At 44.4% G+C, this 26,679-nt stretch overlaps 1 protein-coding gene and 1 long non-coding RNA gene across 7 annotated transcripts in view; one reads left to right on the top strand and one right to left on the bottom strand.

Annotated features, from left to right (window-relative positions):
* CTNNA3 (catenin alpha 3) overlaps positions 1-3,865 on the top strand; it is a 438,358-nt gene extending 434,493 nt beyond the window's left edge. For all 4 annotated transcript variants that reach the window (XM_032115986.1, XM_032115987.1, XM_032115985.1 and 1 more), the window contains one exon: positions 1,788-3,865. In XM_032115986.1, coding sequence (XP_031971877.1) covers positions 1,788-2,075 — 288 coding nt within the window. In that variant the 3' untranslated portion in view covers positions 2,076-3,865. The remainder of the gene's footprint in view (positions 1-1,787) is intronic.
* The window catches only part of LOC116447167, a 313,907-nt gene that overhangs the window by 12,164 nt on the left and 275,064 nt on the right, over positions 1-26,679 (bottom strand). For all 3 annotated transcript variants that reach the window (XR_004241505.1, XR_004241503.1, XR_004241504.1), the window contains one exon: positions 1,424-1,534. This is a non-coding gene — a long non-coding RNA (uncharacterized LOC116447167). The remainder of the gene's footprint in view (positions 1-1,423; positions 1,535-26,679) is intronic.

Raw genomic sequence — 26,679 nt, 5'->3', positions numbered from 1 at the left:
GGTCGGCATGAAGGCAGGAGTTCTATGAAGCTGTATCTCCTCCTGCCACAGTGAACACCGTGTGACAGCACCCAGCAGTGAGGTGTGGCCAGGGCCCCCCCCTCCATCTGCCCCTGAGCTAAGGCTGCACTGCCAGGCAGCCTCCCTGGGGAAAGGGGCGCGCTGCACACAGATCGGGAGTGTGGGACAGGGGCTCTGAGCAAAACCTTCCCCACAGCCTACAGCTTGGGGAAATGGCTGGTTTAAAATGTGTTAGACGGGTTAAAGAATTGTTTGAAATTAGGCTTGATGATCAGTACGTGCTTTGATGTTCACATCAAAGCGTGTGACAGAGGCTGTGCTGCAGGGCTAGGACTGCTGAGGGGCTGGGCAGCCCCACTCCCTAATTCAGTTTGTATCACAGTCCCCAAACACATCCACCTACCCCCTTAATGGCAACAGTGCCCTGCAAGCACCATGTGGCTGCCAGAGACTGGCAGCCCTTTCTAGAAAGTTCACATGCTGCAGCAGGGAATGAACTTCAGAGGCCATCTGGTAAATTTTACACCTTTTCTTGGGGAATTGAGATAATTTCAGTTTGCCATCACACATACGCATTCTACCAGACCTCTATTTTTTTTTTTTTTTTTTTTTTTGCATTTTCAGAGAGCAGCAGTGTGTGTTTTATTAACTGGAAGATTTTTCTGCCAGTTCAGAGGCATTTCCAAATTGCAACTAAATCCAGCCTCTTGGCTGTATTTTTTATTTCTGCCTTACCTGCATTTGTGTTACACAATCAGAATGAAGACAGACAGTAATAACACACTCTCTCCCCGATCGTTTGACCTGGCAAAGGGAGGAGTGTTTGCACCTTTCTTAATAACCCAGTTTGTAAATCTGTACCTTGCCCAAGGCTCTGGGGTTGGGCTGGATGGCAAAGCACAGGATCACTCTGTCACTAAACCCATGGCCCTTCAGAGAACTGGCCTCAGTGCTTTTACACAAGACAACTGTTTCAACAAAGGGGATGTTTACAAGGTAAAGTGTGAAGGCTCTCCAGTTTTGTAGAGCAATCCTACTGTTTCTACATCCCAGCCTGAGTGAGCTTCCTCAGTACTCCTGTTTCCTGTCCATGAGCAGCGGTGGAAGGCGCCCCTGCTGTGGCACTGGTATGGCTGTGTTGAATGCTGGGGAAAGTGGCCATAGGTGATGGGCTTTGTTGTTTTGCATTCTGCCCTTGGGTGGCACTCCCCAAGCAGCTGGAGAGGCCACACAGCCACTGGGATTTCTGTGGGTTATCCTACTTTTGATATCCCATACAAATCTTGGCTGCTGAGAACAGGTTCAGCAGCTCTGCGAGAGCCAGACACTTCAGATTATCCCAGCACTGCTCAGGAGCACATATAGGAGCCTGGAATATGACAGGGGCAGCTGGAGACCTTACCTAGAAACAAAGGAAGCAAGGGGTCACATTTTCACAGCTCTTCGTCAAGTTGGTTTCATTACCCGTCAGTAATAATTGCAATAGGACCCTGCAGACAAGCATCATGAATTCCTGTTAAAGAAAAAACCAAAACAATCAGCATTATCTTCAAAAGCATTTATATATTCCTCCAGCTGAATTTCTGTACATCACTTTAAGTCTAAGCCGCAGAGCATGAGTACAGTGATCAAACACATCAAGAGAAAATGAGGAAATTATGGTTTAGTCTCTGGTAATCTTACTTTTTCTCTCTTGTTTATTCCTGTGCCTGCTGTGATTAAAAGCACACTGACTTCTAAGCTGATGTTTCTGTTTCCTCTTACAGTTGGACAGCGTCACTTCACTAATTCAGGCCGCCAAAAATTTAATGAATTCTGTGGTGCAGACAGTGAAGATGTCCTACATTGCATCCACAAAGATTATCAAGATTCAGAGTCCTACTGGCCCACGACATCCAGTTGTGATGTGGAGAATGAAGGCTCCAGAGAAGAAGCCCCTGATTAAAAGAGAGAAGCCAGAAGAAATGTATGCTGCTGTCAGAAAAGGTTCTGCAAAGAAGAGAATCCATCCTGTGCAAGTCATGAGTGAATTCAGAGGCAGAGAAATAGTCTAATATTTTGCCACTAAGTCTTCCTATCTTGAATTTCTGATGATTTTTCACCTTTCCCCGACTTATTTAATGTGTTAATGTTTTGCTTGTCTCTAAATCTGTAAGATAGCACTTGCTTAAATTATTTGAAAATGCTGTTGGATTAATTAGAAGCACACAGTTGGAAGCAATACTGATTGTCTTGCAGGGACAAACTCTGGTGTCTCTGGCACAGCAGGGCCTGTGCTGCAGTTGGGAAGGTGCAGCAATGTGCTGAGTGCCCAAAGCCATCCTGCATTCACCAGGCTTTAGGAGCTCCCTCAGCAGGGATGAGAGTGGCCCGCACTGCACTGGATCTGTTTTGTGACACACAGATTTTCAAACTCGTGCTGCTGGGCCAGGTCCCTGATGGGCATCGTCACCCCGTGACCAGGTCACGGCTGGGCTGCTCAGGTGAGCCCAGAGTCTGGGCCCTAAACCTGAGCCCACACTGGAGCATCCAAAGACCTGTCCTTGGCCAAGGCCATGCCTTGGAAATAGAAGTCTAAAAACATTTGATGAAACACACCAAGTGGTGGAACAACATGGATGTAATAATGTAGTAAAAAAAGCCCTGACTGCAAGCCAGCAGGGATGACAACTCTTTCAAAGGTCTTTGGAAACATGAACAGCAATCTGTGTTCTGCTCCCTGCTCTCTCCTGTGAGCCCCAGTAAATCTGCTGACTGTTACATTTGGCAGTTCAGATAAGTCAGACATTAACAAGAAAAAACTTTTCTAATTGCTGCACAAAAGAACCACGTTGAAATAAATCACTGTTCTGAGACCGGTGTGTGAAATACACGTATCTTGAATCTTAGGAATGGGGAGACTTTTCCAAAGCAACTGTAGGGAATTAAGTTATTTCTGACACCCAAGTCCTCAGTGCAGGACTGTGCTGGTGAGTGCTGAATGGCTGCACTCGAAGTGAGTAATGAAGGTAAATCCTGCTAGTCCAGACCTCTGCAATGTACTTAAGAAAAACAAATTTTTCCTAAATCCTTTTGAATCTGAAATCCACTTGGACTATTTTCTTTAGAAGGATCTAACTTGCCTTTTTACCATGTTGTGAGTTTTCCCAGACTACATTTGTTACTCAAGGCGTCTTTGCTTGGCCATTCAGTAGATCCTTTGGTATGGCCACCTACATTTGCTAAGGTGAAAGGGCCCCCTCAAAAGCCAGAACTTCCTGTGTGTCACTGACTGCCATTATGGGATGGCTCCACACCCCAGGCTGCTGCTGCGGGTCATTTATTACCATGTTTGCACAGCAGTGCCTGACCTGGCCCAGTGTGGGCACCAAGAATAACCGTAAGCTGTGCTTTTCCTCTTGGGGCTGCTCTGTTTGGAAGCTCAAAATGCTGGGACAGGAAAATTTCTATGCTGTTGGTTATGAAACCCCATGAAACTGTAGTGCTCATGAATTAAAAATTCTACAGATCACTCTTCCTTCCACCTTCCCTAACTTTGCAATCAGTTAAATGGAACAAAAGGAGAAGTTTGGAAGAAAAATGACGTCTTTCCAACTCCAGTTCCCTCCAGCATGTTTGCCTTAAGATCTTAGTAACGTCTCCTGGTCTTTGCTGCTGCTCCTAAGGCTCCAGAGGCAGCAGGTGAGCTGACATAGCCTTGTGACCTGCTCTGGGGGGTATGGTTGTCCTGAAACCCTCATGTCTCCAGGTTACACCTTGGATGCAGGTCACCTCGACGTCAAGCATCTGTAACTAATGCCTTGGTATCACATTATTAATAAAAAAGCGTGTACACCCCTGAGAAGCTGCCTTGAGTGTTGTGGGATTTTTTCAGTGTGTCTCAAGTCCACAAGGCCTGCCAGGTGTGCTCAAAGGAGCACCAGCCTTCCTTCCAGCACACTGCATGTGCTCCGTTAGCTGCTCTAAGGGAGGGGTTTGGCAGCATTAGGATCACTAAAGCACAGTTTACTGCTTCATTTAATGCTCCTGACTGCAGAGCCAGTCTCTGCTCTCACCCTGGCCATGCTCAGTAGCCAGTTTGATCTCAGTATGGGAATTTATTACACAAAAATCAACCCTCTAAATGAACAAGGAAGTCAAAACCCACTGCTGGTTGTTGAGAAGAGCCAAAAGAATGATAATTAAATCTAGACTAAATTTATCTTGGGTCAAATTCAATCCCAAGTGAAAAAGTTTATTCCTGGCTAAGGAGGCAGAGGCGCAAGGAGTCCTGGAGCTGCAAAAAGCCCATCTCGTTACCCCTCAGCCAGTTTGGGAAGCACCACTTCCCTGCCATGGCTGAGAATTCTGAAGGAGGATGAACTGCTCAGTAAGTTTTATTTCAAAGCAGCTCCTCAGTTCATCCTGCAATCGCCTCACTCCCTGCTAGCCCAGCTTTCAGCGAGTAACTTCTCCCCCAGTTTCTGTCTGTCCCTCACCAGCACATCCCCTCACACTGTGCCCTCAGCTGCTCTCATCCTGGCAGAGCTGCAGCTTTCTCACCTCAGCAGCTCACATTATTTCAGTGGCCTGCCTTGGCCTCTCCCCATTACCACACTATGGAGCGAAGTGTGATGGATGATTGAAGGCAAGTTTGTATTAAAAAATTTCACTAGAGCACTAAAAGATAAGACTCCCATTGCTGAAGCACATTAGTGTAAGAGGACAGATCTGCATCATTTCCATGAATCCCAATGCTGCTGATTTTGTTTTTTTTAATAAACAGCTGATGTACTTTTTCTCCCAACATAAGCTGGTACCACTAGGGAAGCTCTATAGCTGCCTCTCTGCTGAAGAACACAACTAAGCAGCCTAACATCAGGCCTGGCATAGTGTTTTAAAGGGTTTTAAGAGGCCTGCAGCTCTTTTTGAAAGGCTTGTGTTCATTTTCTATGAGTCTACAACTGAAGCATTTGAGAAAAGTGTATTTATACAGCAAGTTCTTTCATGAGCTTTTAGAAGTTTTCTTTTTGACAAAAAATAATAACTTTTAAGTCTTTATCGGCAGTAGATAATAAAATTCTATGTAAAACCTATTTTTGCTTCCAGATATTACTTATCCCTTGTGTGTTGCTCCTGGTTGAACTCTGGGGACTTGCCTGTACATTTGGCCCAGAAAACAAGGAGATAAATAAACCCCTATTGCCTCAGGTCGGATTTAAAACCCAAACAGAACAAATACCCTGTGCTGGAAGAGGCAGAGAGGGACGGGTGTGTATGGGAGTGCTGGACAGGATGCTCACAGGGGTGGCACTTTCGGCAGAGGACATGGGAGCTGTGGAAACTCCAGAGCCAGAAGGGCTCAGCGAACAGCACTGGGCTCTCACCGTGGTACCTGAGCCCAGCGCTGGGGATGCAGCGAGGGATGGTGCCCGTTCCTGCCTCACCGCCCTGCCTCCCAACAGCCTGGAAGAGCATCACTCACCTCCCCCTCCCCACAGCTCTCAGGCACCCGAGGCCCCAGGGACCTTCCGCAGCCCTCTGCTGGGCTCCCACCTCCCTCCCTTCTCCACAGAATCCTCTGCATCCCACGGAGCCACGCCTGGAACACTGAGGGAGCTCTGCTTGGTTACACACAACTGGCAATAAACCCCCTAAGGCCCCTGGGGGTGCTGGGAAGAGAGAGCCAACAGAACAAAAGCACTCACCTGATACTGTTTGACAGCAGCAATTTAAGAGCATATGAGCAGAGTAATTAAATAATAATTAAAGATCAAGCAGACGATGTTATACACTTTTGTCTTCCCTGTGAAATCATCAGAACTGGCTTCACTCTCTCTCTCTCCCCAAGGAGCTCAATGGGCTTGGTTTTTGCAAAACTACTTCTTAAAGGGGAGAAAATAGACCAGCAGTGTTAATTAAAAAGCCATGGATTTTGCGTAGTGCACTGGAAGTGGTGTTGCTACACTGAAAAACACCAGCTTTCAAATAATAAACCACAAGTCACTGGAAACTTTCTCAGCATAAAGAAAAACAAAATACATCCAATGCAGAAATGGCAAACAAACCATGAAAATACTTCAAAGCCCCTGATGTGTCTCATCAACAGGAGGAATGTGCTGCTATGGTCCAAGGAACTAGAAGCTGAGAGACTAATTTTTGGCTCCAGCCTACAAGCAGTAGTTTAGATGAAAGCTTACACTGCAAGAGGTAGATCTAACAGGTTTATGTTTAAGGAGCTTTTTACAGGATAGGAAATATTCATGTTCTGGGAGAGTGGCAACTGTTGGGCAAGATGGTCTTCAAGGTCCATTCCAACCCCTCAACATTCTATGATTCTATATGGATTATACAGGTGCCACAGATTTCATACAGAAATAGTGAACACAGAGAGACAGACCACAAACACACACTGCAAACCATCTGCCCTTAGTGCTTGGCTGATCTTTGCCCTTGGCTGATAGAAAAATAACTCTCTCTTATTTACCTATTTATATAATTACAAAATTTATTATGTATTTTATATCTATTACAACACACATTATTAATGACTATTATAACATAGTCATAAAATACGAGTAACATAAATTAATGTAACTATTTTTAATACAATTAAATATACAGATATAGTTAAATGTATTTATATAATTACATAATATTTAGTTACTGGTAAATTGTTAGAATTCATAGCAAGTACACAGAAGTACATGAATGTGTCACCTTACAAAGGTGCAGCATTTCACATAGCCTCAATTTTCTGCTTTTGAATTAATCTGACAGGGAAAAAATGGCTGCATCTTACAGCAAGAGTAGAGCAACTGCATCTAGTCAGTCAGAAATCAAACTGGAACTTGAGCCCCCAGCAACTAAAAATAAAGCACAGAATAATTATGTCTGCAAAGCTTTCAAGAGTTTGAATAGGATATTAATACTTTCTATACAAAGAAACGGAAATGAGACAACTTTTTGGCTCAGGATGAGCTCTATTATCACTGAAATAATTTTTGTCTAGCTACAAGCATTACACCAGCCAATATAACTTCAAGACAAGTAGTTGTTATGTTAACAAGAGTGACTAAGATGCTTCACTTCCCCCAGCATCCTATCCTTCAACTACCTCTTCCCTATTTTCTCCCCTGGAAGAACCTCTTGTTCTCAGGGCTCTGGAATGAATATAGCACATACAAATGTATTAACATTTCAGTTACTGTATCCATCGCAGAGATTACATCTGAAGCAGTTACTGTGAATTAAACCCATAGTCTTGGCTAAAAATAAACAGAGTGTAGACAACCCTGTCACTGGAATAAAATTCAAGACTCAAATCTGCCAAACCATTCAGTGTTCATTCCTCTTGTCCCAGGCCTTCTCTATTCTATTTGGCTTTTTTAGCTTGTATGTAAGACACTGCCCACACTGGATATTCCCAGATATAGATCTCAATAAAATGGGTTCAGTCTGTGATCAAAACGGAAGTTTGGTTTTTTGGGAACCCAGTCACAAGCCAAACTCTGTTATAATTCCCTGGAGCTGGGTGTGTAACAGAGGCAAAGCTTTAAGGTGACAGTCTCCTCCTCCCCCCATTCCAGTACCTCTAACAATACCAGCTGCTGTGCCACCTGGGCACAGCTCCACCTTCCCAGTGCCCTGCTCACAACTGTCTCCTTGGGCTTTCCTCGCTGTCCCCACTCCCTCCTTGGCACTTTCACCCCGAGTGTGGAGCCTGTGGGCTGGCAGAACACCACCTGTGAGTGCCAGTGGCCATCCCAGTTCTCCTCTGCGCCGCTGCTGGGAATGAATTCTGATGAGAGAACGTGTTACCCCTTTCTGAGCTCAGGAGGAAAAGGGAGGTAAGAGAAAAAGTGACATTTACAGAACATGGGAAACTTCTGTTTTGTAATTCCATTGTTAAGGCAGCACTTCCCAAGGGGGCAGAAATAGGTGCTGCTTTCCTCCAGAAATGCCTCTGGGGGAGGTTCTTTGTATGCAGTTCCTCCTACATGTGCCCGCCTTGTACTCAGCACTTGGAGGCTACCAATTCATTATCAGCACACAGTAAGGATTTTTAAAGTAGCCACCAAACACCTTCCTAAGTAAGCTCACTTGTCATTTTCACTGGACTGATCTCTAAAGATGGGATTCAAGGGACATTTTGCCTGTCACTGAAGAAAAAGGCAGTGCTAGGACTGACACATCCTCAAGCACCGGATAACAAACACCCTCATGGGCCAACCTGCTGGAAGCAGATGAGCTGGGACAGCACTCGGATCACTTTGCAATGCTTTTAATACTGCATTACTTATACACATCCAACATTTACCTGAATTCCATCCCTGCTTCTGGAGTGAAAGGTTTTTCTTTGTTCTGTAAAATCAATATAATCCCAACCCTGCTCATGCCCTTCTGCTTGTCTAACCTGAGAGAAGCAGAGAGATAAACTCCCCATATTTCTTCAACACATCTCTTTTCCCCTTGCAGACAGATTTTCCCTTGTATTTAGATCTCCATAAATGAATAAAAGATCCGCTGACCAGCTTCAGCCTAATTGTCATCGTTCCCACTCTGCCTCCCTGGCAGTAAGACTCCAATCTTTTTTACTGAAGTGCCAAGCTGTTTTGGCAAGCTGTGTTAATTGCCCACCGTAATGCCTAAAGATTCTGATACCTAAAGGGAGGATAAAACAGGGATTAGTAGCAAAACACTACAAGAATTAAAGCAGCACATACAGAAGAGCTTACAAAGCACTCAAAACCTTAGACTGCAAACAGAGCAGGCTCCACCTACAAAGTCAACAAACTTAAATGCAGTAGCCAAAGGCTTCTCCCTCTGATCTATAATTTGGCAACAGCAATAGTATTTCCTTGTTTAGAAAAAGGTTATTTTTTTTAAATTCCCATCCTTAAACTTTTGTGCTCTGAGAACAGATGGCAAACCATGTGTCCTGAAAGAAAACAAGACAGAGATTAGAAAACAAGATTTCTCCTTTAAAAACAGGAATCATTCACCAGACTCTGGAAGCCACAGCACTGCAATCTCTTGGTAAAGGGGCCTCAAGGTAACCAGCTATCTCCCAAGAACTAGAGTAACAAAGGGAAGAATAAGAAGTATTTTGAAGACCTCAGCCACCTCTCTGGCACTGCTTACTACTTCTGTACTGCTGTCTCTGAGTTTTGGAGACACTGCTTTCAATACTCTGATCTCTGAAGTTTAGCTCTCCCCAGAAGCACAGCAACCATCAGGTTTGTACTTTTATTTTAATTCTGGATCTCTGAGGGAGCCATTTTATTTCTCTCTTAGCCAGGTAGGTAAGGACATAACAGGTATGCAAGACTGTAGGGAAATTCCAAGAAGCAGTGCCTACTGCTCTCCATCAAAATGGTAACAGGATGCAGGCAATCCTCCCGAGATGCCCTGTGCAAGGAACCCACTGTGAGAGCCCAGGCTGGTCATGCAGACAGAGCTCCACCCATGCAGCCTCCCACCCCCTCAGCGCTGACCCAGCAGCAGGAGGCACTCCAGAGGTTCTGTTCCCAGCCTTCAGAGCAGCACACACCCCCAGGTAACTTGGTATCATCTCCCAAGAACAGAACAACTGAATATGGATTGGGCAACTGTGGGCATTTCATTATAGGAGAGTCCAATAAGAGACTCTCTTACAATGAGGCTTTTATTCAACGCATGACAACAAAACAAAGCCAGCGTTTAGGTACTCAAGTCACAGTTAGGATCATTTCACTGCATGCTTTGCTGGGCCACATAAGCAGCAGGCCCTGCCTTGCTGCCTGAGGTGCAGCATGCGTTACTCTGACAGCGGAACTGATCAGGAACAGCCGCACTGGCAGTGTATTATACCTCTGTGAACTCCTGCTAACATTTAAATTGCTGTGTTTTGGTGATGATGAATTCGTTCAGTAGGAATTTATAACAAGTACAGACCAGAATGACTTATTTGGATAAATCTTTTGTGCATGAGCTTCTGTAATTTTGTTATATCTGACTGAAAAAAACCCAGAAACATTTCAAGACTTAGATAAATTAATTATCTAATCCAGTTGAACCTCCTTCTTCCAATTATTTCTTATATTGAGAGAGTGGATTATTATAATAGAATTGGACGTAATGAAGTTTGTAAAATGAGAAATTGAAATGAATTAAAAACCACTGATTTTTTTCCTCTACAGATGGATTTTCTCTTGACATCCCTTTCACTTTTTTCACTATCTTTGCAGGATCACTAAATACCATATTCAGAAGGCACCAGGCATCTCCGAAACAAAAGAAATTGATTTTTGTACTGACATTGCAATACAGTAGCAAAACTACCACTTTTATTCACCCTCTTGTGTTTAATACTGTTGGAGGAGGGAGACTGGACCCTTCTCTCAGCTTTTTTATATATCATCTGGGGAAAGTCACTTGTCCTGAGACTTACTATAAAGCAACACAAGTGATGCAATTAAAAAATGTGTATAATTCACTTCTGTAAAGCCATTCAAGAATCAAGGTAAAGGCTAAGGCAAAATTGATTTTGCCACTGCAACCAGTTTTTTATTACTGCATATGTCAGCACCTTAGAAGGCAAATTTCATTTTTTCTGCCTTTATATATAAAGCTGTTTTGCTCTCCATAGTTCCTCCTGGGAGTCTGCATTCACCCCACCACTGCTGGGATGCCTTAACTGTTTCCTGCTGCAACTAAGCACCAGGAAATTATATTATCACCATGCTCACTTTTCCAACTCTTCCTGTAATTGAGTTTATTCAGTACCCTGTTTCACATGCACACAAAAAACAGAAGAGAAGAAAGCCACAGAGAACTTACTTCAGCTGAAGAACAGCAACATATAAACCAAAACCTTAAGGTGAAATCCCTTGTAAATGACACAAAGACACAAAGAATGAGCGACAAGCTTAATGTGATGTGGCAGGGCTGCACACTGGTGATTCACTGATGGCTGGAGAACAAGGGAAATGCTCTTACAGTGAACAGCAAGTTCTGAGCAAGACAGGAGAAGAGACTGCAAGAAAAACATGAAACTGTGGCCTGTTTGGAAGAGGGAGAGAGTAGAGGGAGACGGCAGGGAGTCAAAGCACTTAGTGTTTAGAAAGAGATTAGAATTTCTTCAGTATTTAACAAGTAAATGTCGTATTTGTAAAGGATTCCCTATGTTCAACACTCTAGTTAGTTACTTTTATTTCCTTTAGCCAAGTAAGACACAAGAAAGGCCTGGCCTGTGCCACCTCCTGAAAAGCAAACTGGGACACAATGCACTGGAGTAAATTTTACGGGTAACCCGTGTCATTCATGTACCCCTGGCAGCCCATATTCCAGGTCCAAGGCAGTACTCTCTACATGTTACTCCAACCTGAATTACAGGAGAAGCTAAATAACATTCAGCAAGAGAAATAAATTACATTATTGGGCAGGTTGACAGTACAGCTATAGGAAGTATCCCAGGAAAAACTACTCCACCCAAATGTCACTGTGCACTGATCCAGTATTTTACCCTGTTTTAATACATGATCCTGATCTGCCCACAGAGATTCAAGACCTAGAGAAACACTAACAATAGCACTAAGACAAAACGTTAAGTGCATCATCCAGAGCAGCATAATCTGAAAAACCCATTGTCAGGGCTCTGAAGATGAAGCACTTCCACTGAGGGGGAATTCCAGTGCAAGGGGCTGGGTGCTTCTGCTGAAGAGTGTAAATTTGACCTTCTACCACGGGACAGCTCCCAGCACTCCTGGAGCAATTGAAAGGTATCTTGGTATGCATAAGGATCACAACCTGTGAGACATTTCTGATATAGATTCTGCTAGAAAATCGTGTTCTGCTGTCCTAGATGCCTGGACACACTATTTTTACATTTGCTGCTGCTGGTATGTCAGGACAGTCTAGCGTGAATACGAGACACACACTGGCTTCTCCACAGTAAAGAAGAGAAATCTTAATTCTCTGCTTCAGAAAACAGAATTGCTGGTTCAGAAAGCTATCTAATACCAGTCTTCTCTATGGAGGGAAAACACTGAAACAGAATCTTGTAAAGGAAAGCTCTCATATGCCAGCAGTCCTTAACAAGCTGAATTTGGGTGGTACATACGAGAGAAGGTGGAGAAAGTACTGAAGCAGATTTATAACTCTGCAGAAAGACTTTTAACTTTTTTTGCAGAAATATTTATGTATTTATTCTGTCCTGCACTGATACAGTACTTGTAGCTGAGAACCCTTCCTCAGAAGTTTAAGACTGACTATAAGAAACATTAAATAAGGCAATTTGTATGTTGAAGCTATGATTTAAAAAACTCAGACTATTGCAATGTTTTGAATTATTATGAAACAGAAAAGGTATTTTTTCATGCACTATTTCACACACTGAAGAGTGCAAGACAATTAATTCCAAACTGTCTTTATCAGCATAGAATTTTAATGAGAAACCTCATGTAAACCAATAATCTAAACGCGTACAGGAACCAACACTACAAATTCTGTTCATGCCAGTCTGAAGGGAAAAAAAAAAAAAAAAAAACATCTGTTCTCTTTATCTCAGTGTGAACAAGAAAAGATGGCTATGAAGCACACCAGGCTGATCTACTCCAGAATTCACCTGGTTTCCTCCTTCCAGCCAACTGCCCATGGGTACGTACCACTGTAATACCAGGGGCCTTCACAGCCTCAAGACTCTGCTCCAGAACACAGGACACAGCTCTCCTCTGCTTGATTTGGACTGACAAGCACACTACTCTGTTTTCTCAAAGCTGTCCCACAGTGGGATAAAACAAACAAACTAAATACCATGACAGGGGCATGACTTTTAATCTTTATATATCTGGAGTGTGCTCTTCTTTAAATTCTTTTCCTCTGTGAGCCTGTAAACATACACATTTTACTGTGGAAAGTGGAACAGATTCCACAGATAAGCATATTAGATGGAAGGCTCAGACAGTGAAAGCATAGGTAGCATGGATTATAAAATAGTGATTTTTGCATGGCTTATAAATGGACTATACTTAGGAGATTTTCATAAGAATAAGGCAGTACTATTCAAGAACCACCCTAACTACACACAGCCTGTAACTACCCTCTACCAAAACCCATGTCCTACCCCAAAAATTTTTTATGTTATTTATTGAATAAAGACTGAATATAGAAATAGCAGCACAAGCAGAGCTTGGCAAGATCAGAGGTGATCAATAGAAGATGGGAACTTCAGATTTCAGAAGGTGAGTTCAGACAGGAAAAGACCTAACACTCAAGTGTCCAGGCACCCAGTGAAAACATAACCCAAATCTAGCCCTGCATGTTCCCCATGGATGAGTGTTTGAGCTATCTTGTTGAGATGACTCCTTACTCATCAGCATCTCTTCAGAAACACTCAGAGCAAACAAGGGTTTTTTTATATGTTCCTGATCAATTACCCTTTAAACTTAATTTAAAGAAACTCAGCAGGTCAAATAACAAGTTTCAACCTCACCTCTTTTACTGAGACCTTGTTTAAGAATAGAAATGGAATTAATTTGCTTCTGGTTACATACATCCATGACTACAGCTCCTCACATATACACTACTTATTTCCTTAATAAAGCAAGTCTTAGCAGAAGCATTTTTTCCCCCAGTACTCACAGTGGAATACTTCAGCACTACTGATGTTCTACCGTGACCTTATGTAATTACAAATTGGAATGGACAGCTACTGAACGACATCAAACTGAGAAAGATTTCTGTGCTCTTTAGAAATGAAAGCAGATATTCAAGATGTTGCTGAATTTTTACAGCAGTCTGTAGTTAAGAACGAAATTTCATGACCGTAAGTGTAGCTTAAATTTCTTCTAAGGGAGTAAAGCAGCACAGAAAACAGAGCCTCTTACAGTATATTCAGATCAGCTCAATTGGGAAAACTTCCTTTTTAAATGTTTCAACTTAAAGAAATCTAAAAGCCAAATTACCTTGGAAGGCCTGTAGTGCTTGTAGAACAGATTCATGTATCTCAGAATGAATACATTAGCAATGAAGTTACAGAACGCTTGCATCAGTTTTCCTGCAACATTTCATAGTATATTAAGTAATTGGTAGCACAGAGCAAAGCAGAAATTTATTTCCAGAAAGCCAGAAATAATGCACCAAAGTCTGTATTACATGTACATTTTAGAAGTTCAATGGATTGTGGAAGCACCACCCAGTAAACACAGCACATTCAGTGCACCTCAAATACAGGAGCTAAAAATGGAAATCAACTGCATGAGGTGAAAAACATGACTCACAAACCCCCAAGAACAGCCTGTGAGTTGTGAGTCCTCACAAAACTTACGAGTTAGAAAATGGAACATTAGGAAGAAAACAAACAAAAAGTATAAACACATGCCAGTCCCCTCCACTAAACCACAAGGAACTCAAGAGCTGGCCGGCACACAATAATGGAGGGAAGCTCTGCAGGGCTTCAGCTGTGCAGCTGCCAGGGAAGGCAGGCACACGCACATTAAGCCATGAAGCTGCAGGGAGAGCACAGTGAAAACTGCAGGAAAAAAGATCAGGCATTAGAAAGAAGACAGACAGACTGACTTCTTGATTAAAGACCTGAACAGGAACATGAGTAACAGAGGATGAACATCAGTGACATGATTCAGGAAGAGAATTCAATTTCTTCTCATTCCATTAGGGAAAGTAGCGCTTTGAAAAAAGAGTGTAAGGAATTGAAAAGGTAAAATAAAACACTACTATCTGGGACAAGAAGGAACAATTACTCAAGTGTTAACCATGAGCAGATTACCAATCTATAATTTCAGCTTGTAGGCTCTTGGTATACATGAGAAATACTCCTGTAGTGGACCAGCATCTCTCTACAGGATTGGACTGCTTCCTTCTCTCCCCCCACCAACCCCAAGGAATGAACTCTGGTGTCAGTTTAAACCCATGTCACTGCAGGATCCAAGAGTATCAGTAAACAGCCAGCACTGACAGGCATCCTTGGCTCCTGTTTCTGCCTTTACCGCCCTGCTGGAAGCTCTCTCCTCTCTTCCTGCAGCTCCTGGTGCTGGTCCTTTTGGGCTGTCTCAGGACGCAGAACTGGATCAGCAACAATGCAGTGGAGCAGGGGAGCTCAGCTGAAAAGCAGCATCCCAAAGAACACCAGCAGTAAATGGCAGATGTCATTTTGGAGAAATGTTCTTTGTACCATGCTCATCTTTGAGCTGGCAATAAAGATCTCACCTGCAGCCTCCTCTGCTTTAAATGCTGCTACAGTTTTGCCATTAGCGTCCAGCCTGAAAATTTAATAAAGCTACAGAATTTCATCTGAATTTTAAGCCCCCCCTCGCCCCCCCACATGCAGACACTGTGTTAGCTGTTACTCTGGCTTCCCAACAAAGGGTCCTAATTAATCAGTTTGCCAGTATGAAATGCATTGCAAAATTGCTCAGAAATCAAGTTTCATTAACACTGGCATTAACTATTGAAAATTGGCAGAAATACCATTAGAAGATGAAACATCATTTAAATTAAATGCTTCATTTGTATTTTTCCCCTCAAAATTAATGCATAGGGAATGGGCATATGAATGTCAGAAATAATACTTCTTGCTGGTGAGGAAGAGAGTGAAAATGAATTTTCCACTGAATAAAACTCAATTACATTTATTTTGTTACATGTAATTTTAGAAAGGGAAATGAACACTTGACCCACTAGTTTTCAACATAAATGTAGGCACTTCTGAAAGAAATTTGTTTTCAAGATTAAATTAGATATCTAACTTTGGATATCCCAATTTGAAAAGCTCTACTTGCATTTATTATAGCATGATACAATATTTAGAAAAATATTTTACTGTAACCTTGCCAAATGACAGGTCCAAAATAAACAAAGCGAAGGGGTTTTTTTTCAGCATATAATGTTGGAATTTACTGCCTCATGTTGCAGTGTTAACAAAAGATTGTGGAGGGAGATTGGGAATTCAGCCTTCCCAGTCGTTTTTATGAAAGGGAGGCTGGGAGGACTCACAAATATAAGAATATGGGAGCCAATTCCCTACAGAGAAATCAAAGAGCTTTGCAAAGTTGCTAAGGAACACGGGGGGATCCCATTTTTTTAGAAACTTATTAGAAGCCACCTTCTCCACCTACACGCTCGTTCTGCATGACATTAAAAACACTGTTAACTGCTTTCTTAGGCCAGCTGAATATATACTATGGGAGAGGCATTTGAAAAGACAATTAAAAACACTATCTGACTCCTATTCCAAAGATGTGGGTTGGCCAAATTTGACTGTTGAGCAATCAGCTGGAGAAGGTGAACTTCAAAAACCCTCAGACCAAACAAACGCTGTACCTGAAGCTGCACTGCAGGATATATCCATTGCAGCAAAAACACCACTGCTTCTTGCCCTGATGACTCCATACCCACACAACATTTTTCTAACATCAAAGAATGGACAAGAGTTTCATTAAATTCGTGGAGAGGTTAAAGGTAACCCTGGAAAAACAAATAGGAAGTCCAGAGGGACGAAAGGAACTTTTGAGTAAACTTGCTGTGGCAAATGCTAATGAACAATGTAAGGCTATCCTAAGGGCTTTACCCCTGGACATGGAAGCCGCCATAGAGCAAATGGTGGAAGGCTGCACGAGCCATACGTCCACCGAAAACGCAGTTGCCCAAGCACTTGCAAAGGGCATTGCAGAAGGGGTATGTCTTGGTTTGAAAGACAGGTGTCTGCTAAGGAAGGCAGAAGTCTCCCTTGGAATGGCAGATGCAACCCCTTTCCCTCTGAGTTATTCTAATTTTGAAATCAAGGGGGCTTTTAGGCAAAGATGTGGGAAATAGAAATAACAGTTCTTTACTATTATATATATAACCAGTCAAACAAACAACAATAACCATGGCAGCAACAGCAAACAATCACAAACCCAGTCCCAGCCTTCTCGGCTGTCCAGCCCTTTCCCCTCGGGTGCAGTTCCGCTCGCAGCCGGCAGGGGCGCTGGCGGCTCCCGGTGAGCGGGGCAGGTGCGATGGTTCCCCCGCGGCTGCAGGGGGCGCTCCGGAGCGAGCTCGGGGAGCACGCGGCACCGGCGGCCTGGGATCCCGGGAGGGATGGAACAAAGGCTTCACAAACCCCTGGGCAGCCGATCCCGGTGTCCGGCCGGACCCTCAGGAACAGCAGGCTGGACAAGCAGGCTGGAACGGCAGGGACAAGCACAAATCCCGGGTGGCAGATGAGGTGTATCCAAACAGAGAACCCCCCCCCGGGGGTTGGGGCAGGCAGGGCGAGCACGGCTACAGCGTAGCGAAGGCTCGAAGCAGCAGCGGGGGCAGGGTGGCCACAGCCCGGCTCCCAGCAGGGCAGGGAAGGCGGGCTGGGGATCCCGGGGTTGCTCCAGCAGAAAGAAAAATGGCCGAAGGACAAGCAGCTTCTCTCTCTCTCTGAACACCCAGACCGACTGCCCACACACCCAGGTGAAACAAAAAGAGCAGCCAGGTCCTTTGTTTTTCTTAAGTACTCGGCCATTTGTTCCCCTAGCAACATGTATAGGGCGAAAATTCCTTTAACAGAAAAAAACCTAGGACTAAACTAAAACCCCAACAGGGTATCTGGTGCATTTGCAGCGGTGGCTTCAAAAGATAACATCCACTGTTTCAACTGCAGAGAATTTGGACACTTTATAAAGGACTGCCCAGAAAAGTCACCCACCCAGGACCGTTGCACTATCTACCAAAGGCCCCAGAGACAGCAGTGGTATCAACAGTGCCCGGGAAACTTCCAGCAGAGTGTGGGACGGCACCACACTTTGACAACAAATCAAAAGCCATATCACTTCGACCAGTATGCAAAATCCACTGCCAAGTGTCAGGAGCAAGCAGGTGGATCTCGGAAGGCACCATCATCCCCGGAGATCCCAGCGTGCATGAAAGGGACCCATGACACAGAGCGATACAGATGGGAACCCAGTGCCAGCTGGTAACCGCGCTGTCCACTGACTTTGCAGATGAGTCTTTTTACCATATCCCCACAGGGAAGTACAGACTGCAAAACGGTCCATGGGACATTCTCATCCTAGGTGACACTTTTCATGGTCCAGAACAGATTTTCATATTACTGGAAATACAAACAGTACACCCTGGACAAGAGATCTTTGTCCAGCTTTGCTGCACAGACCCACCCTTTTACCTTTCACGGGAAACACCGCTTGCACAAGCCTTTTTGCTTCCACAGGACTGCCCAGAACAGGCTCCACTCAATCCACCCATAATGTGGGCACAGGTTGTGGGCTCAAATAAGCCTACCATTGAGTGCGGCCTGCTCTGTAAGGGGGAGCAGATCTACCGACCAGGGATGCTGGACACTGGCGCAGATGTGACCATCATCACCCGCTCCGAGTGGCCAGCGAACGGGGAACTGCAGCCAGTGGCAGGTGTGATTTCTGGAATCTGTGGAGCCACAGTATCTATGCAGAGCAAGCGGAATGTCATCATCGAAGGCCCCGAAGGCAAGCTAGCGACCATCCAGCCATTTGTGGTGAGGGCCCCCATCACCTTATGGGGCAGGGACCTCTTGACCCAATGGGGGGCTTCCTTATACATCCCCAGTAAGGATTTCTAACTGGGGCCACTGAGAGGCGCACACCACCTTCCATCCCTCGGCTCACCTGGAAACAAAAGGACCCAGTGTGGATCGAGCAGTGACCCCTTTCCAAGGCAAAGTTGTGTGCTCTAGAAGCCCTCGTGGAAGAACATCTTGCCAAAGGTCACATCATTGAGACCATCAGCCCTTGGAACTCCCGTCTTTGTGCTGAAAATGCCTGGCAAGGACAGGTGGAGGCTCCTCCACGACCTCCATAAGATCAATGAAGTCACTGAGGACACGGGTCCCCTCCAGCCCGGCCTGCCCTCGCCATCAATGCTGCCCAGAGAGCGGATGCTTGCCACCATAGATATAAAAGACTGCTTCTTCAACATCCCACTCCACCCTCAGGATGCCCCCTGGTTTGCTTTCTCCATCCCCTCCCTCAACAGAAAGGCCCCACTCAAAAGGTACCACTGGCTTGTCCTTCCCCAAGGCATGAAGAACAACCCGACCATCTGCCAGCTGTCTGTCGCCCACGTTCTGTCCCCCATCCAGAGCCTGTTCCCGGACGCAATCATTCACCACTATACAGATGACACCCTAATCTGTGCATCAGAGAAAACTTAACTTGGACATGACTGTTAAAAGGACTATCGAAGCCACAGAGGAAGCAGGGTTTGAGATCCGTAAAGACAAAGTGCAGCACTCCAGCCCACGGACTTACTGTGGATTCCAGATCTGTGAGAGGACCATCGCACCCCAGCAATTCACCATCCAAGATGACCCAAAGACCCTAAGAGATTTACACAAGTTGTGTGGGTCCATCAATTGGCTATGTCTCCTATTAGGGATTATGACAGAGGACCTTGCACCCCCCTTCAGTCTTCTCCGCAGCGGCAAAGACCTGGACTCTCCATGCGCCCTCATACCAGAAGCCCAAGATTCCATCACCGAAGTCCAGGAGGCCCTGTCTTCACGCCAAGCCCATCGCATTGAGCCCAGCCTGCCCCTCCAGTTTACCATTTTGGGTAAGGCCCCCCATTTCTACAGGTTAATCTTTCAGTGTGATCTTCAACTCAGAGACCCTTTACTAATATTTGAATGGATCTTTACAAGCAATCAGCCTACAAAAACAAAAACCACTCCTCAAGAAAGGATGGCACATCTAATAAAAAAGGCCAGAACTCGCCTCTGCTCTCTTGCAGGGTGTGAGTTCACATGCATTTACTTGCCATTGACCACTGGGGATCTGGAGCATTTGCTCCAGACCAATGAGAGCCTCCAGTACGCCCTGGATAGCTACCCAGGCCAAATTCCCATTCACGTGCCAGCATAAACTTTTTTATCGCGATTTAGCCTTTAATTTGATGCCAAAATTAATCCAAAGTAGAACACCTCTCAAAGCTCTAACCGTTTTTACTGATGGCTCAGGGTCATCCCAGAAGTCAGTAACGACTTGGAGGGATCCCAAGACTCAGAAGTGGGAGTCTGATGTCCAAGTAGTGGAAGGATCACCACAGATTGCTGAGCTAGCCGCTGTTGTCAGAGCCTTTGAGAAATTCAAAGACAAATCTGGTCACAGATTCAGCTTACGTTGCTGGCATAGCTATGAGGGCTGAACACACCTTTCTCAAGGAGGTCTCCAATTCAAATTTACACCAATTAATTTCTACATTAATTAATTTAATCTCCCACAGAAAGCAACCTTATCATATTATGCATGTAAGGTCACACAAGGACCTCCCAGGAGCCGTTGCTGAGGGGAACAAGAAAGCAGGCACGCTAGAGCCATGTCAGCAGAGACTGCTAACATCCCTGACGTCTTCACTCAGGCGAAGTTATCACATGCATTTCATCATCAAAATGTACCTGCCCTCATCAGAATGTTCAAGCTCTAGAAAGATCAAGCAAGAGCAATTGTAGCAATGTGCCCAAACTGCCAAAATTACCAGATACCATCTATGGGTACCGGAGTTAACCCCTGGGGCCTGAACAGCTGCCAATTACGGCAGTCTGACGTGACCCACTTCCCATCCTTCGGAATGTCTAAGTATGTGCACGTGTCAGTTGACACATTTTCTGGGGCAGTGTTTGCATCAGCCCACGCAGGAGAAAATGCCACCCACACCACCAAGCATTTTCTCCTTGCATTTGCCACCCTGGGAGTCCCTGAACAAATAAAAACAGATAATGGGCCCACCTATGCCTCCCGCAAATTGAAAGATTTCTTCAACCAGTTGGGGGGGGGTAAAACACATGAGGGGCATACCCACTAATCCCACAGGACAATCCATCGTAGAATGGACCTATCAGACCATCAAAGAGTCATCAATCAACAGCGGAGAGAAACAGAGATTATGTCTCCTGTTGGGAGGAGACTCTGTAAGGCTCTCTACGTTATTAACTTCCTAAACTGTACATCATCTGAGCCTGACCCCCCAATACTCCGGCCCTTGTCGAATTTGACCAGAGCTAAACTCACTGAAAAACCACAAGGGCTGATCAAAGACCCAGAAACACATCAGATTTCTGGACCTTTCCAGCTGATTACCTGGGGGAAGGGGGTATGCCTGTGTTTCACTACCATCCAGCCCAAAGTGGTTCCCAGGAAAAAACATCAAACCATACTTAGGCCCTGTACACACTGCCTCCACAAATAATAACCGAAATAGCTGAGTCTGACACATCAGGTCCAGATAACCAGAGAAGCTCAGCCTGGAGACAGAGGAAGCGTCGACTGTCAGAAAGAATCCACCGTCCCGTCACCAGGCCACAGACAAAATGCAGCTCCAAGAAGAACTCTACTTAAAAAAATGCAAACTACAGGCCAGACATTCATTGGGCCAACGCTGTTATAAGTAACAAATTATTCCCCAGTTATCCCTAAAACCCCACTTACCTATATACCTACTTTCCTGTTCCCTCCCCTCCCTAGCCCTCGCTTACCTCCAACCAGAATATCCCAAACCCTCTACCCCTGCCAACAGTATTCATTAAAAAAAAAAAAAAAAACAAAGAAAGAAAGGGGAAATGGAAAGGGAGGAGGGAGGAAAAGTGAAGACAACCCTTCCCTTTCACCTCAAAGCTAACGAATTTTCATTTATATTCCCTATCAGAAGCCCCATCCCTATCTAAAGATGAGACCCATCTACCTTGGTGCTGCCCTCACTGCTGCCTGGACGCTCTACACAGCGCCACAGGCCCTCAGCTGGGTTGTCCCACAGCCCAACCGTAATATCCGCATGACCCTAGCAAAGACATTAAAACAAGACAACTTGTGCCTGTCCATGGGCAGCCTAGACAACCCACTGTTGACGTGCCTGGTAGGGATTCCTCTAGCAGCACATGAATACCCATATACAGGTAAGAAACCCAATTCAGTAGACATTTGGGACGAGTGGACCAAGAGCCTTCTGCAAGCACCAGAGGAACCCCAGGAATTGGACTTACTGGGGTCCTCCAAAGCTCACTACTGTGTGCAATTTTATTATAAACTATCTGGCCAACATTTGAACCACCTTGACCTTATTAGGTCTACCCATAAAAAAAATGTATCACCAACTAACAAAGTTTATAATTCTCCAAATTGGTCCAATTACACCAGTCATATGCCTTCTTCATCCTCACTCCATCCCAAAGTGTTGCCCCAGGGAGTGTTTCTTATTTGTGGAAACAGGGCATGGGCCAGGATCCCTGCACACCTTCAAGGGGGTCCTTGTAGCCTTGGCCAGCTTACCACCCTCACCCCAAACATTACGATACTCCAAGGTTTAAAGAATAATTCAGCACACAAATTGGCACACCAAAAATGATCTTATATGGACTATGATGGTGTACTAGCTTGAAAACAAACTAGTGGGAGACACCAAGTCAGAATAACAATTTAATAGGGAAATAAAAGGAGGGGAAAAGAAAAAACAATAAAAGCAGATAACACTGGGTTAAACTGACAGAGTTAGGATACAACCTGGCACCCTGTTAGTCACGGTGGTGGTAGCAGTCTGGTAGAATGGTGGCTGCAGTCCTCCTGAAGTGGCAATCCTGTAGAAAAAGGGTCTGTTCCTCCTCAGAAGGTCCAGTGGTGGCTGTGTAGCTCCTGTCCTCTGGAAATCCAGTGGGAAGGGTTTTCTCTGGTGTTCAGTCTCAGATTATATCCATGATGAGATGCTTGGTTCCTCCCTCTGGGTGGAGCATCTCACAATGGGGTAATGAGTCATGAGGCAAAGTGTTGATTAGGCTCATTAACAGAAGATAGTCCGGAGGGAGTTATCTCTGAGTCATGTGGCAGGACAATGATGAGCCATTAACAGAAAGATAGTCTGGGGGGAGGAGGCAAGGAAACACTGCCCCACCTGATTTCAACAGCTCCTGAGGCTGGTAATAGAATATACTGCAACCCAGGACAGATGGAAATTGTGATTCTCAAGTTGTTAACTGGAGTAAAGGAAAAGGGTAGCAGTCTCCCTCCTTCTACCTTGGGTAGCCGCTGCTAAAGCCCTTGGTGAGCTAAATCACCTGGGGTGTTGGCTTAGCAAGCAGGCCAATGCAACATCTGCCGCCCTTAGCGATCTCCTCCGAGATGAAGAGACCACCAGACACGTGACACTGCAAAACCAGGCAGCCATTGACTTCCTGCTCCTAGCCCGTGGACATGGCTATCAAGATTCTGAAGGCATGTGCTGTTTTGATTTAACATCATGTAGTGACTCCATCTCAAAGAACATCCAGCTGCTAAAAGATCAAGTCCACCAAATCAAGACAGAAGAAAAAATCACAGATGGTCTCAACAACTTTCTCAGTCAATAGGGACTCCAAGGGTGGGCACTTTCTTTAGTCAAGGGCACTTTGTGGATTTTCATTGTAATTCTTATTGTATTGCTTAGTTTTTGTGTTTGTTACGCTGCTTTAAAAAGGCTGTTGGGGAGAGGCGTTCTTGGTAAAAAAAGAAGGGGGAGTTGTGGAGGGCTGTGAGCCCTTGGCACAGGAGCCCTCTGCACTCCCTTGGAGGAGAGAGGACTGAGGGCAAAAAGACTGTCCCCAGAGGTAAACAACCTTCCTCTGGGTCATGGTGACAAAGTGAACCACCCCCAGCATGCCTTGTTTTTATATGGTAATAACCTGTACCCAGTTGGCTAGTTGGTTTCTACCCCACCCCTGCCTTTCCCATAAAAAGCTCCTGTTTCTGCCCCTGACCAGGGAGCCTTTGTCCCTGGCCTTCCCTTCACAGGGGCTGCTGGACAATAAAAGCTACCTCTGTGGAACTGCCAAACGAGGCTCCTGTCTCTCTGTCCCCGAGTTCACCTTAGGTGATTTCACAAAGCTGAATCACAAGAGCTGGAATCACTTGTCGCTGAGAAATCGCTACACTTGCTGAAATCCCCTGCTGCCCAGGGAGGCCTGCCACCGCTCCTGGAAGAGTTGTTCTTTGCAGCACGCTCTCTCTAGGAAGGTCGCAGCACACCGGTGCTGACCGGCATCAGACCCCCTGAGATAAAAGATGTGTGTTAAAAAGGAGAAATTCTAATGGAGAATGGATTGTCTCACATTAACAGACTCAAATCCCTCACTCGTAAGTAACTTCTTTCAGGGATATCTTCCCGCTTTCCAGCAAAGAATCACGTTATGTGTGCCCTGCTCCTACACAGATTCTCTCTGAATTTGCTGCTGCAAGTTTCACAAGCAGCGAGTCAGATACCCCTCTCCATAGTCAGAGCTAAATGTGGAAATTTTCAGGATTAAACAGCAATGTCCAGCAACTACAGTCAGGCTAAGCTGTGCTAGGAGAAGGCAAAAACACTGGGAATTGCATCCCCAAATACCTTCTGACCACCAAGAATAACGTCTGGTGTCCTCAAAGGACCACAGCTGCTCGTACTGTGTCCCCTCAGTGGCACCAAGGGTTTCCTTCAAGCTGAACCTCTGCACAGCAGAACTGGGAATGCTCCTGAGGCCCTGCTCACAGCTGTCCTGTCCTAACCTGACCAGGGGTTCTGTGGGGTTGAGCCCAGCTGGCAGCAACTGCAGCCGGGGCACTGTGCTCCAGTAATCAGCCAAGGAAATGACATTTTGCTTTGCAGTTACACAGGCTCCCTTGGCTTGGTTTGCTTTGTTTTTTCCTACAGGAGGAGAAAGGGAGGAATTTACTGTAGGAAACCACCTACACTACTCTTAGGCAATGCATGTAAAAGCAATTAGATGCAATGTTAGTAAATGCTACTTATACTGAATGTTATTAAAATCTTAATAAAAACCTCAGTATCCAAATCAAATAATGGTGAAATTAATACACCAATAAGTTAGCTTCAGTGTTTAAATTAAATGAAATTACTTAGATCCAAGGATTAATACCATGACTAATCAAGCTTTTAAATACAAATGGTAACAAATGGCTAGTTATATATTCAGCTAAAGAATTTAATTTGTCTTCGTCATAACTCAGTTTAGGGGCTTATTAAATAACCTAAAACTGAAGGCTAAGTCTAAGTCACAATATCAAAAGCAGCTCCTTCATGTAACTTAGAATTTTGGGCTGGAGAGAAAAGTCTTTCTCCCCCAGCAGAAGCCAAAAGGTTTTAAAAGTAATCTCTAAAAAGAGAAATTGTTGTAACCTTTGCAACTTCTAATGGCAGGACATACCTTAATGGGAACTTTCATGACACATTCTCAATGGGCACTTTTGCCTATTTTCCCTCATCAGTCTGAAGCCAGCTTTAAACTCTTGTGACTCTTGCCTGTCCCCCACACTCAAGTGCTAGTGCTCAACACACACACGACTATGGATTCCTACCATAAAGCTGGTAACCAAGAAAGAGCTGGACTCGCTCTCACTGTTTAGATTTCTAAAGTTAAATAAAATAACTATGAAATAGAAACAGCACAAAACCTCTTCCTGAACCACTGACCTCTCACAGGCTTCCTGCCTGAGAGCACAAACTAGGGTTATAAAACATATTCTCCTGGCAGAGAGCTTTCTGCTCGAAGTCTTTTTCCCATGAGGGACACAGGCTAAATACTCAGGAAGAAAATTTCTAAACATCACCACTACTTCCACCTAAGGCAGCTGTGTTTTGCAAGATTATGAAGTTTACCACATTCCCTTAAGATTTTTCACTACTACAGAAGGCAACAAGGGAATTTTTCTGTTGTCAAAGTCAACTTGCTCTCAATGATACCAATGGCTTCAGGGAAATCTGTTAAAATGCTACTCTGGAACCACAGAGCTTGGTACAAAGTTGAACTGGTGTCCTGTATTTCTCAGATGTCTCCAAAGCACATTCATCAGCATCTTTCTTCCTTAGAGTTGATTTTTGGCAGTTCCACATAGGAAAGTAGATAGCTCACACTATTTGATAGTACAACTATTTGTTGAAAAACCCATCAAAATGAAAATAACATGGAAAATACAACCAGTGGGTCAAATTACGGAAACTCAGGCGCAACTTCCACCTTAGAATCTCTAGCCACTAGTAGAGACATCCACAAAAATTACTCCTGTCACTGCCATTTGAAAGCAAAATCCAAACCCATAAACTATCAATTTCAACAAGTTTCCCAAAAGGTCTGAATATGTATGGTACAAAATGAGCTTTTCAAAAATCCTCTAACCATGTATTTATATCATGGGAGCTATTTTGCTTTATGTCACATCAAATAAAGAAGAAAATACCAAATAAGTAAAGCAGTTTCCACTAGTGATATGAAGTTGGCAGCTGTGTGAATAGAAAAAAACCACAACTGGGCTCCTTTCTGTAACACTAAAATACTGTTTGCAGTGTGTCTTGTAGGTTTTGTATCAACAAAACCACTAACAAACGACTAATATTTGAATAAGTACCTCCCTTCCTGCCTACCCAGAGAAAGGGGGAGCTTCAACATTAACAACTGCAACAACAGCTTCACAGAAAGGCAAACTGATCACTGAGGCTCAGCCAAGCCAGAAGTACAATCCTGGGGCTTTGTCTGTTTTTATAAAAATGCACCATCAGTGAGAATGGAGAAAAAGAAAAAGCAAAAGCAATACTGGAACTAACACCCTGTATTAAATATAAGCCATGGAAGCTCTGTTTCATCTGATATCTCTTACTGTATTGGGTACACGAAGTGTAACATTCTAACTCACTAATTTTTTG

This window comes from Corvus moneduloides, chromosome 8 (assembly GCF_009650955.1).
Source record: "Corvus moneduloides isolate bCorMon1 chromosome 8, bCorMon1.pri, whole genome shotgun sequence".
NCBI lineage: Eukaryota > Metazoa > Chordata > Aves > Passeriformes > Corvidae > Corvus > Corvus moneduloides.
This window is presented reverse-complemented; position numbering and strand designations above follow the sequence as displayed.